The sequence below is a fragment of the Kogia breviceps genome, chromosome 12 (assembly GCF_026419965.1).
Source record: "Kogia breviceps isolate mKogBre1 chromosome 12, mKogBre1 haplotype 1, whole genome shotgun sequence".
NCBI classification, from domain to species: domain Eukaryota; kingdom Metazoa; phylum Chordata; class Mammalia; order Artiodactyla; family Physeteridae; genus Kogia; species Kogia breviceps.
Window position 1 is genome coordinate 66,849,771 of NC_081321.1, and position 13,528 is coordinate 66,863,298.

The 13,528-nt window shown below is 35.6% G+C and overlaps 1 protein-coding gene across 21 annotated transcripts in view; it reads right to left on the reverse strand.

Annotated features, from left to right (window-relative positions):
• PPFIA2 (PTPRF interacting protein alpha 2) overlaps positions 1–13,528 on the reverse strand; it is a 437,715-nt gene that overhangs the window by 67,056 nt on the left and 357,131 nt on the right. For all 21 annotated transcript variants that reach the window (XM_067009799.1, XM_059081639.2, XM_059081638.2 and 18 more), the window contains 2 exons: positions 11,062–11,192; positions 8,511–8,665 (listed from right to left, as the gene is read on the reverse strand). In XM_067009799.1, coding sequence (XP_066865900.1) covers positions 8,511–8,665; positions 11,062–11,192 — 286 coding nt within the window. The remainder of the gene's footprint in view (positions 1–8,510; positions 8,666–11,061; positions 11,193–13,528) is intronic.

Here is a 13,528-nt window from a genome sequence, read left to right on the forward strand (position 1 = left end):
CGACAATCTAGTATGGTCCAATCTCATATGATACCATTCTAACAGCAGGAGTGAGTGATTAAATTGTTAGACCATACTTCTGACCAGGGTCAGGCCACTGGTCCAAAACAACCCCATAGGCAAGTCTCTGGGCTCCCCAAGGAATCTGGTCAACCCCAGATACGAGGTAGGGAGTTAAGGAGAAACAGGAACCCAGGTGCACATGGTTTGGTTGGATTAGGCACCCTTCCCAGATGGCACTGCCTTCCTGGGTAGTTATGGGGTCTGAAAGGTAAAAAAAAAACTTTGAATGCTTCTAGAGACTCGACCTACACAGGTCCAGGTCTTGGGTGAGGGTGTTCTCCCCAGATGGCATTGCCAGCCCCAACCTCTCCCAGGCACCAGAAGGAAGGTTTTAGAGAATTTCAAGAGAGTTGCTACAAAGTGTGAGGTTACCTAAGACCCAGGCTGAGGAATTTGAGGAAGGACCTTCATATGCCCAGATCTTTGGATGGTACTCATTGGAGATATCTGTTCGTGTGGATTGTGAAGGCAAATATCTCTATGATGCCTGGGCCTCAGACTCCAATCAGAATAATTTATTTCATGTTGACCCTTGAGGTACAAGTCTGTAGGAATTTCTGGCCAAAACCTACATTGCAAAAGCTCTGTATCTCCATTTTTCCAGCAGAGTTCCCTGTTATCGTATTAAAAAGGGAACTCTAATTCCAGGGAGATTAAGACTATAATCTGCCGCTGATCAGTAGTTTCATCTTTCCTCTACTTGACCTCACTTCAGTATTTATCCATACCACTCATTTTGATTTTAAATGCACTTGAATTTATAAGTGATTACTTAATTGTTTCATGACTCTTAGTCTGTTAGTTATCTGGAGGATGCACCTAGGCACTGTGCCTGGCTCATAAATGGTATGTAATAAATGCATTCACAATTGAAGCTAAAAAATGCTTTCTTCAAAAGAAGACCCTTGGGCTTCCCTGGTGGCACAGTGGTTGAGAATCCGCCTGCAGATGCAGGGGACACGGGTTCGTGCCCTGGTCCGGGAAGATCCCACATGCCGCGGAGCGGCTGGGCCCGTGATCCATGGCCGCTGGGCCTGTGTGTCTGGAGCCTGTGCTCCACAATGGGAGAGACCACAACAGTGAGAAGCCCGTGTACCGCAAAAAAAAAAAAAAAAAGAACAAAAAGAAGACCCTTTCACTATGCAGGGCAGAGCATTACTCATCTCTAATTGATACTTTGGGAAATTATATTGTATTTTCTAGTTCCATAACATCTAGGAACAATCTGAATTTCGGGGTAAAGTCCAGCGCAGGCACCCAAATTTTACATGTAGAAAGGTTCTTGCTAACTAATGCTTGTGCACTGTTGATGTTGTTTCTGTCAGTGTGAAATTATTTTATTCATTATGCTGACTATAACAAATCAAAGAATTCAGAGCATTATTACATAATCTGACATGACCATAAAGGAAAGAAAACTGCAATTTATCTGGCAAAAAGGTCTCTGAAATATATTGCTTCTCATATACACTTAAAGGAAATTTGCAAGAGTAGTTTTTATTTATTTTTTTTACTCAACAACATACGCATTTTATACATCTGTAATCAGAGATACTACCTGTATAATTTACATATATTTTTATGCTTTTACCATTTTTCCATAGCTTTGTTATATTTTGATCAATTCTCCATTCTTGAAAATCTCTGTCTTTGATTTGTTTCCTTCTTGTAATGCCTCTTTTCTTTATGCTTACCATTCACTGTTGACATCTGTTAGGGTAGTCACGTGTGTTCTGTTCTTTTTTCTTTACAGTCATTATTATTAGGACTCTCTGAAGGCCTGGGAGGGCTGGTGTTTCCTAGGCAGTAAATGTGTTAAAATCATATGGAACAGATGACTCCCCCAGAAGTAGCAAATGTTTTAACATCACTACCTCTTCACTCTTTATTACCATTTTCCTAAGCTGGTAAACTGCCTCTAAAGCATGGTACTTGATTGCTCTGACTCCTAACTCTCACTTCTGCTTGGATACTTGACCCTGGAACCTAGATCATTTCCTGTGCTGTTTCTGCTTCAATGTGCTGTCTCCTAATCTCTGCATTTCCAATCTCTCCACAGCTTGGTAACTTGACCCTCAATTTTTATCATTTCTTTTGCTTGATATTAAAAACTTGGTTTCACACTCTGGACCCCAGAATGTACCCACTTCCTAAGTAACCATAAAAAGAGCCAGGTTCCTTTCCATCATGTTTCCCTTGGAGTTTGTCCTTTCATGTGGCTTCAGCACCCTTTTTTTCAGAGGTAAGTCCTATTTGAAACTCAAGCTTTAACCTTTTCAATTCTGAAGGAAAACAGCACTTAGACATTCCTAGTAGAATCAAACATATCCAGGGAGAGGAAAACTAATAATCGGAACTCTTTACTGACATTATGTCTATAAGTTTTATAAGAAAATTTACAATATATTCTGTGATATCTTTTTTATTATTGCCTTGAATTATTCTTTACTTTTTATGCATTTGTGTGTAATATCCTCAAGAAGTTATAAACTTTCTGAAAAAAATAACCATGTCTTTAATTTCATTAAGTTCCCAAACATGCTCCACGGGACTAGGAGCTCAATGAGGTATTCTTTGATGGAAACAGTCCCAAGAGTATATTGTCTGGAGCACTAGACCAGGAAGTGACATCTGGGAACCACTGCCAATTCTCCTACCAAGCAGCTGCTTTGCTACGATGATTGTTAAAATCATCTCAGTTTCTGTATAGTATAGAATGTGGCTCACTACATGATCTTTAGGTATCTTCTAATTCTGAAAGTCTGTAATTTTAAAAATAATATGCATTTTCATAGTAAATAACTCATGGTATATATTTTGTAGAAGGAAGAGTTGCTGGGTCTAAGGCTTAAATGTTAGAGCTTCATAGATTCAGGATTACTGGGGTTGAAATAGACCTTAAAGATCATCCAGTCCAACTGCCTTTCTAATTCTTGGACCCCTTCCACAACAGTTCTTCCTCGTATTTTCCTAGCTTCTCCTTGACCATCTCCAGTGACAAATAAGTCATTTTTTGACAAGCTAGCTTGTTTGTATATAATTATGACTCACCAGTGTTCTCTTTCTTACACCGAGATTAGATTAACCTTTCTAGAACTTTAACACTTTGGCTACAGTTTTGTACCCTCACTCAACAACAAAAAGACCAAAGATTCTGCCACATAACAGCTTTTCAGATATTCTTAATCAGCCATCCAGACAGGTCAGCAAGGAGAATAAACATACCCCTGTACTTAGCTACTCCTCACATAACTTCAGTCCTCCTCATCAGCTTAATCCTCTCCTCCAACCTTTTCCCGAGGTTATGATATGACTCTGAAAGTGTAGTAAACAGAAATGGATACTATTCCTTGGCTCTTGTTTTACAACAGCAGAACAGAATGGAAAAGTCTTCTTTTATCTCAATGCTGTACATCTATTAACGTGGACTAAGTTTATTGACTAATATATTGATTTTAGAGTTACTTGAAAATTCTAAATTTTTCTTGTAAAAAATGCTCCAAAGAGTTATACTTTTAAACTGGGATATTTTGGACTTCCCAAATCTCAGCTTTTTGAGGTAGTCTTTAAGGAAGAACACTGATTTTTTTTTTTCATTTGTAATTTCTTCCCCTAACAGTGATCCATAAATCAGATTAATGGGCTGTCAAAATATTCATGCCCAAGTGATTGGGGGATGTGAGGATCAAGAACAGGGTGAATCCTAATCATGCCACTAGAAACCTGGATCCAAGGTGGCATCACTCTACTTATCATCACTATAAAGGAGGACTAGGCAACCAGTTATAAATCCCACCAAATTTTTCCATCACCCAGGCCCCATTTTGACATCTTGTCTACAGGGCTGTCATGAGTTACAGCTCACCCAAATGCCTTTCCTGTTCTGTTACCGAGTAACTTTGTCAAAGAAACAAACGAGCTTCATCTGATATGCCTATTTTAAACACAATTTAATTTTCTTTGTTTCAAAACAGGTTGATGCCTTCAGATAAAATTAAAAGTCAAGCCAGTCAAGATTCCAATTACTGATGCCTAATCATGGATCTTGAGGTTCAGAACTCCTGTTCATGGTTGTCTTGACAGGACAGACAATGTAGCAGGTAAAACTCTTCTGGGCCAGAAACATATTGAAGTTTTTGATTTGTTTTAAATGAAAGTTTGTCCATGTTTATGTACTGTCTGTCTCACTAAATTGAATGTTCTTTGATGCCAATGCCATGCTTTATGAAAATGGCAACCATTTTCCTAAAGTCCATGTTTGGTACTCTATACTTCACATTGGCTCAACATATGTTATTCAATCAAAGTAGAAATAAATAAATGACTTTGGATTATCAGCATTCCCCCTGTCCCACCCCCTCAAGATATCAACTCTCTTGGCCTTCAGTGTCCTCCTGTTAGTGCCTCTTTTCTGGATGAAGTTTTGCTTTTCAAGTAAGCAGATAGAGGCAAAAATGTGAGTTTTGGAATAAGTATATATTGTTCACATAAGGTACACCTTCATTTTATTCATTTTCTTTAAACTTTAAAATTACTAAACAAAAATAATAAAAATAAGAATTTTATAATTCCCCTTTTGGTCTGGGCAGTTTTTCCAATAATCAGTTTATTTTGGTTGGTGGCTTTTTTGACACTGTTCTCACATGTCTATGCCATTCACTTATATCTATTATTTGTTAGATACAGATTTTGTACTAAAATTTTTTAGAATCTGGTTTTAGGAAGAGGTCACCTATTTCAGATCTACTACTTAAGTTTACAGTATCATAAATATAGCTGTGAGTTTGTTACCATCCTCAAATTGCTTTGATACTATCTAGACTTTCCTTCCATATTGGTTAAAACTGAACTTGTTTCTAGAATTTTATGTGTGGAAGTCAGGATATGGAAAGTTGTAAAGTGATTGACAGATGAGGAAGTAAAAACAGTAGTTGTGGACAACTCACTTAAGCTTGGATTATAAGGGTAGGGAAAAGATAAGTCAATATTTTGGGAAGATGGCAGAATTAATGATGACCTTTAAAATATAGATTAGAGGGGCTTCCCTGGTGGTGCAGTGGTTGAGAGTCCGCCTGCCGATGCAGGGGACACGGGTTCGTGCCCCGGTCCGGGAAGATCTCACATGCTGAGGATCGGCTGGGCCCGTGAGCCATGGCCGCTGAGCCTGCGCGTCCGGAGTCTATGCTCCGCAACAGGAGAGACCACAGCAGTGAGAGGTCAGCGTATTGCAAAAAAAAAAAAAAAAAAAAAAATATATATATATATATATATTAGATATAGATAGATATAGATATAGATAGATTAGACATGAGCATGTTTAAAGATTAATGGAAATATCAGAGATGCATTGCATCTGGATGCATAGTTGTGGTCATTGGGCTGCTAAGTCTTTAAAGGGTTTTATTGCATCCTGAATCTATTGTATGCTCTAGGAAGTAAGCAGAGGTATTTACCGGCCGTGCTGTCTCCGTGTCCCTCAATGAGATTGTCGAACCTGTTTTTGCATCTTTTCATATTGGTGCTTGTAATATATAAAGAAAATGAAAGAAGAAAGAAGAGAGAAAGAGAAGCTAAAAACAGATCCCCAAGTCTGCTAGAAGGAAGATTTCCTCTGCCAGGACATTCTCCCCAAATTCAATTGTGACTTTCAAGGAGGTACATATATGTTTTATCTTTTTAAATATTTTATCTTTAAAGTATTTTTAGCTTTATTCAAATGCTTTTCAATGTGTTGCTTCCTTTGACTTTTGGAGTCTCCACATTTATATTGCCTCTGCTATAACACATTTGTAAAAATATATTATATGTATATTGAATTTGATTCTACATGGTTAGTGGTTATCAATGCAGTCACACTGACTGACTCATCATAACCGAAGTTCACTTTATTACCCTAGCTTTTCAGATTGTTATATAAGGAAAATAATGTCCCCTTTACAATTATTCTTCTCTGTGAATTACTAAGAATTCCTCCCTTTCTGTTTGTCATTCCTGATGGAATTGAGTGAACATTTTCATAGTTCTATTTAGAAAGTTTTCTTCTTCCACACCTCATTTTATTTAAAGGCATCTAGCACAGCTAATCTCAGGTTAACTTACGTTTCTTTGCATTTATGAGCTAAACTCTTTAAGAGTTCTAAATATTGGGACATGGTTCAAAATTTCAAATTGGTTCTTTGACACCATCATCACTCTACCATATTACTTTCCATGCCACCATTTCCTATCTTCTATTTCTATTTTCATTGGTAGAAGAAAGAACATTGACAGTGCTCCCATGTCAGAATTTTCTAGATCAAGATATTAAAATCATGATCACTAGAGATGTTTCCCTAATTTCTTCTGATGTGTGAATCAACAGCACTAAGTGGTAGCCCCTGGGTTTGGTAAGTTTTCATGGTCCTCCCCTCACAACCTGAATGTACATCTTTCAGGACACAAGTAAACATGAGGCCATATCCCTCAACCAAAGCACTAGTGGTACCATGTACCATTTCTTCTGGAAAAAAATATGACTTCCTGAAACCTACTTGTGCCTGTGTTTTCTTCTTATTTTTTCAAGTATTATTTTCAATAAAGACCTTTATTTTTGGTTTCTCCAGGAGCTTTGATTCACCCTCAGTGTAGCTTCTGTATATCTCCAGAGGTATAGATTTCTGTCTTTGCCTTCCTCATCAGCATTGTAGTCCTTACTATGCTGCTGACACTGGCTTTGTTTATGCTCGGTTGTTCTAAGGAGTAAAACAAAATTGCTCAGAGCTCAGAAATCTTCTCAGGACTATAATGTGCTCTTGAATAGCTATTGCTATTTTCTGACTTGGATGGAGTTGATAAGAACCTAATTGTAATTGATTCCCTTCTCATCTGTTCTGACACAGAGACACACAGTCACTGAAAATGGGTAAAAAAGCTAAGTTTCTAGAAGGTTCTATATTTTTCTAGACTTTATATCCTGCATACCTTGATTTTGACCATGAATAGCTGTCAAATAAAATAAAACAAATTTTAAAACAATGTCTTGGCATGTACATTTTATATCCCCCAAGTAATCACCTCTTCTTTTCTTTCCTTACGCAATAATACTTTTTAAAAAAAAATATCCTAAGGGATTCCTATCCTGAGAAACAGAAACCCAAAGAGGATTTAATTCTCCTGATGGTAACACTGAATCACACAACTGACTGCTCATGTGTTATAAACATCGGTTTCCTATGGCTTCTGATGTTTTGTGTGGGTTTCATGTTGTGGAAGTGGGGAAAGATATTTTTGAATAATATCACCGTTGTAAATCTGCAAAAATGAATATTATTCTCAGAAATTCTTGCGGTGCCAGGGCAGGAAACTAAATCTAGGGGTTGGGACATTACTTGTGAATAATAATTCCTTTATTTCAGAATCCAAAGGGAGTGCTAAGAACTTTGTATCATTCTGTTCATCACTTACTATTAGAGATAGCAGCTAAATCCTTTTCCCTGTAACTTAACTCTAGTTCTAAATTAAATAGAAGGAGAAGAGCAGGGGAAAAAAAGAGGCAATAATAAATAACCAAGATGATGAAAAGAGATTTCAGAAAAAAAATAAATATGTAGAAAGACACCAAAGAAAAAAAAGACCAAGTGTATATATCATCATTTTAGAAAATACATCTCACATATTCTTTTTGTTTCAGACTCTCCATCTATCCATCTATCTATCTATCCATCCATCTATTAACAAGGTATCTATGTATTTATATATTTACCTAGGGTCCTTTCAAATGTACTGATCTATTTTATTCAATTAGTCACCACCAATAATTAATTCTAACACCATCTCTATTGCCGATTCTTCCCTCTGTCTCTACACCTACATGTTGTTGAGTTTGTTAGTGGAAAGTTGTGACAGTTTAAAACAAAGAAACCTTGTCTTTTTTTACATTTTATGCCCTTTATAATGCTTTATTTTGACCTAAAAAGAATTCTTTTGGATTTTTTTGTAGGCTTCTTAATTTTTTCAACAGAAAAGCTTTTTAAATTCACATAGCTAAGCTCTTATACACATCTATGCAGTATACTCAATGGTTTTAAGCTGGTTTTGAAACATGGCCCTAGGACAACTATCTCAGTTCTGCAAATTACTAATACATTCTTTACTCATCAATAAATAAGGATGACAGTAATAGCCCTTGCCTCAGAGGGTCCTCGTGTCTATCACAGTGTTAACATTATGTAAATTCTAGGTATTGTTATTAACAGAGAAATCAAAAGGACTGAAAGTTTTACAATATTCTTCCTTTGAAACTTTTGTCAAGCGTTATTCAGCTGTATTGGATTAAATACAGCTAATAAAAACAGAAAGTTTGTCAGGTAGGAAAAAAAATTAAAATATGAGAAATGAAACGAAAGACTGATGGATGCTAAGAAGTAAGGAAAATGAGTGGCAGTGGAAAGTCAAACGTGCATACTTACGGAGCTGCCCAAGTCGAGCTTTTTCTTTTTTACCAAACAAACGACCTATTGAAGACTTGATTCCTTTCTTCTTGGGGGCTTTGTGAAGAGAGTCTTGGCTGCTGTTGGCACTGCCAAGCCCAAGGCTTTCAGGCTCGAGGGAGGCAGTTAAACTACTGTAAAACACAAAAGAGGGCAAACTGCTTGCTTTGGTGTAGCATCCACAAGGTACATAAGATTAAATTCCTTGATAAAAGTACGATAGGAGGAACAAGTACACTTTGAATGTTATTTTCTCCTTTTTTCCCATGTTTTTTCTTAAGCATATTAAAGTGTGATTTCCTCAGGCTTAGGGCCCTGAGCCTCCAAGTTTTCTCTAGAAAAATTTCTTTTTTTCCCAAATATATTTTCCTTATTTTTCATATAATATCAAACTAATCAATGAACATAGGTTGTTTTATTAATTTATATATTCTATAAATTAGCCCTTGACTCTTTACCTATCTCCTTCTTGCAGAGTTTGTTTTTTAGATCTTAAACATAATGACCTATGACAATAAATTTAAATATATCTAATAAAGTTTATGCTCTATTCTAGCCCATGGTTTTACTGGATTTTCCTCTAGCTATCTTTCTCTCTCTCAGTTTTGGAGACTAATTATTGAATTTTAAATCACCTGTGAGATTTTGAAGTAACAAATCATATATGCTAGTGATCACTGTATATTTTTTTCTTACAGTTCTCAGGTATTCTTTTAGGTACATGATAAGCTGAAATGATTTCCAAGCAAATTGATCTAGGTTCCATTCCCAGTCAATGTATTTGACACTGTATTAATAGGATAGGTTCAATGATACTGTTATCCTTCTTTACAGCTGTTAATTTGACAATATTGTGATGAGTTATTTAACTTTATTCATCCAAATTAATCTGAGCTCATATTGTCTAAACTCCAAAAGCTACTGCTTTTCATATGTTACAATATATTTCACTCTTTTTTTTTGAGAGTAAAGTAAGTGTAAATTTTGAATCTGGAGTAACTTTTTTCACATTAGAAATTAAAAATAAAACAGGAAAAAAAGTCTGTTGGCACAGAAAGCTCTGTTTTCAAAACCGTTTATTGTGAAACACATACTATTTAGAAGACAGATTCTTAAAGTATTAATCATTAAGTCATTACATTTGGTTATATCAGTTAAGTGTTCAGAGATGCTGTAATTGATGACAGTGAAAGAATATACATTTAAGATGTAAATTGCATGCTTAGACTTATTTATTGCATTATTATAGAGATCTGCTTCAATTTTTTAGGCAGATGGAAAGGACAGTATGAAGAGTTGCTATGACAAATGGGGTATTTCCCCATGTAAACTTTTAATATTTCGGTAAATGTGGTTTTTTTTTTTTCTTCTCTAAGGAGGAGCTGTTATAGCTGGCACTTGCAGCACCAACAGGGTGATTTACATACCTGTCTGTTAAAAGTAATTGGGGTACACTACTGGGCACTACCCTGAGAAAACCATAATTCAAAAAGAGTCAGGTACCAAAATGTTCATTGCAGCTCTATTTACGATAGCCAGGACATGGAAGCAACCTAAGTGTCCATCAACAGATGAATGGATAAAGAAGATGTGGCACATATATACAATGGAATATTACTCAGCCATAAAAAGAAATGAAACTGAGTTATTTGTAATGAGGTGGATAGACCTGGAGTCTGTCATACAGAGTGAAGTAAGTCAGAAGGAGAAAAACAAATACCGTATGCTAACACATATATATGGAATCTAAGGAAAAAAAAAGGTCATGAAGGGATTAGTGGTAGGATGGGAATAAAACAAAGACCTACTAGATCATAGACTGGAGGATATGGGGAGGGGGAAGGGTAAGATGTGACGAAGTGAGAGAGTGGCAGGGACATATACACACTACCAAATGTAAATTAGATAGCTAGTGGGAAGCTGCCGCATAGCACAGGGAGATCACCTCTGTGCTTTTTGACCACCTAGAGGGGTGGGATAGGGAGGGTGGGAGGGAGGGTGACGCAAAAGCAAAGAGATATGGGAACTTATGTATAACTGATTCACTTTGTTGTAAAGGAGAAACTAACACACTATTGTAAAACAGTTATACTCCAATAAAGATGTTAAAAAAAAAAAGTAATTGGGGTACAAGCATGGACTTTTCAGACCTTAGTTGTCCTTACACTAGAAACCAAATTTATAGTCTTGAATTAGAATCCTTTAGTTTTTTGTAACTATTCTAATAAGTCCTTCCTGTAGTCTGACTCCATTTTAATAAGAAATATCCACTAAAAGTAGAAAAGCTATTCTCATAAATATTGGCTAGTAACAAGACCATAACTATACAGTTAAGTTTAAAACTGAAAATTTGATCTCAGAATGAAAATTTGGTATTTTCACAAGTGACATTGTGGAGAGGGAGTAGAATTATAGCTTAAATCAAAAATTTTATATAAAATTTTAAGTAGTCTGTTTGATAACACTGAAGGGAGGAGGAATATTTTTGGAAGTAGAACATACAATGTGCAGTGTGCTGGGAGAGTCATACCTTCGGGCATCATTGTGGTAGGAAGAAGGGAGGGTGTGAGTCATCCTGATGGCTCTAGGGGTAGGGGGAGGAGAAGTTTCACATTTAATTGTTGCTTTATCCTCCCGACCATCTTCTTCTACCACTGCAATCTAGAAGCAAAAATGATACAACAGATGAACTCTTTCTAAATTTCAACTGAAACTGATGAAAATGGAGAATCAATAAAGCAAGGCTATTTGAGTAATTCTAGTATAAAAGCAGAAGAAGAAACTTGGGGCATATAAGTATTACATATATAAATTCACATTATTAAAGAGTATGAATTTCATAACTATTTAAAAATTAAGACACTCCAGTTAACACACACAGACACACAGACACACACACAGAGAGAAATAGACTCACTACACAAAAATATTATTTAAGAGTAAGTAAACACCATAATCAATATCTAGGGACTATGAAACAGCTATCTTGGAATCCATTTGAATATATCAGAATGTAAAAGCTTTACCAAAAGTTATTGAACACATATTTGAGCTAATTCACTAAAAATATGCATAGTTAGGTTATCATAACATGGACTTTTTTAAGTGGGAGATTTTTGAAGTGAGAAGTTGGTAAAATATAACTGTATCAGATAAAGTGTTTTAAATTAGGCTATTTAAATGTGTTCCCAGATGTTTAAAAAAACAGTTACAGTTCATAAGAAAAAAGCTTTCTTTTAAAAGTGAGAATAATAAAAGGTAAGAACAGAATTTCTGCAAATTTTTTCATTTCATTACCTCTCATGGGAAAATTGACAAAGGCATACAGAGCACCATAAGCAGATGGAATGGAAGGGATTTCTTTAAAGAATTTAGTTCAGAGTCCGGAACAATTCAGGATACTATAAATTTTGTCAGATAGATATATAAAACTGTAAGAGTTTTCAACAATCAACTTAATTGTACAATAAAGATAATTTTAAAAACAATGCTGCATTTTTTCATAGCACCATTGTGCATTAAAACATCTATCTATCTATCTAATCTATCTATATATATATATAGAGAGAGACAGATTGTAGAAAGCATAGCTAAAAGATATATGGTTCTAGAAGTTCTGACGAAGAAACTTCTCAATATGGCTATAACAAAATGTTTAAAGCTGTGTTCTCGTCTTTTGTCTATACCATGTCTTGCCAGTTTCTACATTAAGCTACTATGCATAAGTGTGCTATATATGATAAAGACTTTATGTGTTGGAGAAACTTAATGAAATTGTTTGTCTGGGCTCTTGTCATTTAAGCCTAGGTTACTTTTAACAGCTTAAGCAGTCATCTTAATAAGATCTCCTCTCTCCATTTCAACGAACACAGTGCCACCAGAATTGTTGTCGGGAACTGCTTTCAGCATGATGTCAACACTATGGAAAACCCTTTCTAAACTCACATCTCATCTAAACTCATCTAAACTCATAAAGCATATTTCTAAACTCTTCCTAATACGTACTTAAGTTTTCACAATTCCATTATCTAACCATGATTGTTTTCTACAATTGTTTCTGTGAATCCTGATTACTTCTGTTTCAGATGTTTTCCTGAAACACAATCTTATAAAATGCCCTCCTCTCTCCACATGGCAGGTCAAACTAGGCCAACTTTACCAAAATATCAGCTTTAAAAACATCATACACAAACCATTTCTCTGAATAACGCTTAGAGCTCACACTATATAAACAAAGTGGAGGAGAAAAGCTTCAGAATCAGAAGTGGATGTGAATCTTCGTTTCTCTTATTTGTTGAATGACATGTGCTAATTACCTATCTACTCTAAGATTAAATTTCCTCATCACTAAAATAGAACTGATAATACTTAGTTTAATTTGTTCTTTTGATGTACAAATTAAATCATGCATATAACTCCTTACCCTGATATATATATATATAAAACAAATTTTAGTTTGTGGTTTTCTTTCTTATGACCTACCTTTCTTACCAATTATCTCTTTACTCCCTGAATTCCCTGAGGCTATATTTCTGCACGGGACCTTCCTTTATGATTTTTTTTTTTCCTTATACACACTGAAATTCTTTTACATCATCTGCTCAGATTTCTTCCTTTATTCCCAGTACAATCCTTTTAAGTGTTGGAAGAGGTCAAAGAAAAATAGTAATAACATTATGCATGGTAAATTTAACAGTTGAGAACTAACTGGTAGTGTCCAGGAGAAGATGCTAAAAGAAGATAGACAATGGAAAATAAAAAGAAATTCAATCAATCTAGGCCATGTAAGCATAGTATGGATTCCCTTAATTTAAAAAAAGTTCCCTGGTTCCAGAAGTATTTGGGCATAGGCTGACTACTACATCTTGAAGATGCTGAAAATAGATTGATGTACTGGATGGTAGGTTGAACCTTTGAAATTTGTCCCATCTGATATCCTGTGAGTCTGAGCTCTGCCGTTCTCTGTCATCTAACAAGATGTCATTTTGTGAATCAGA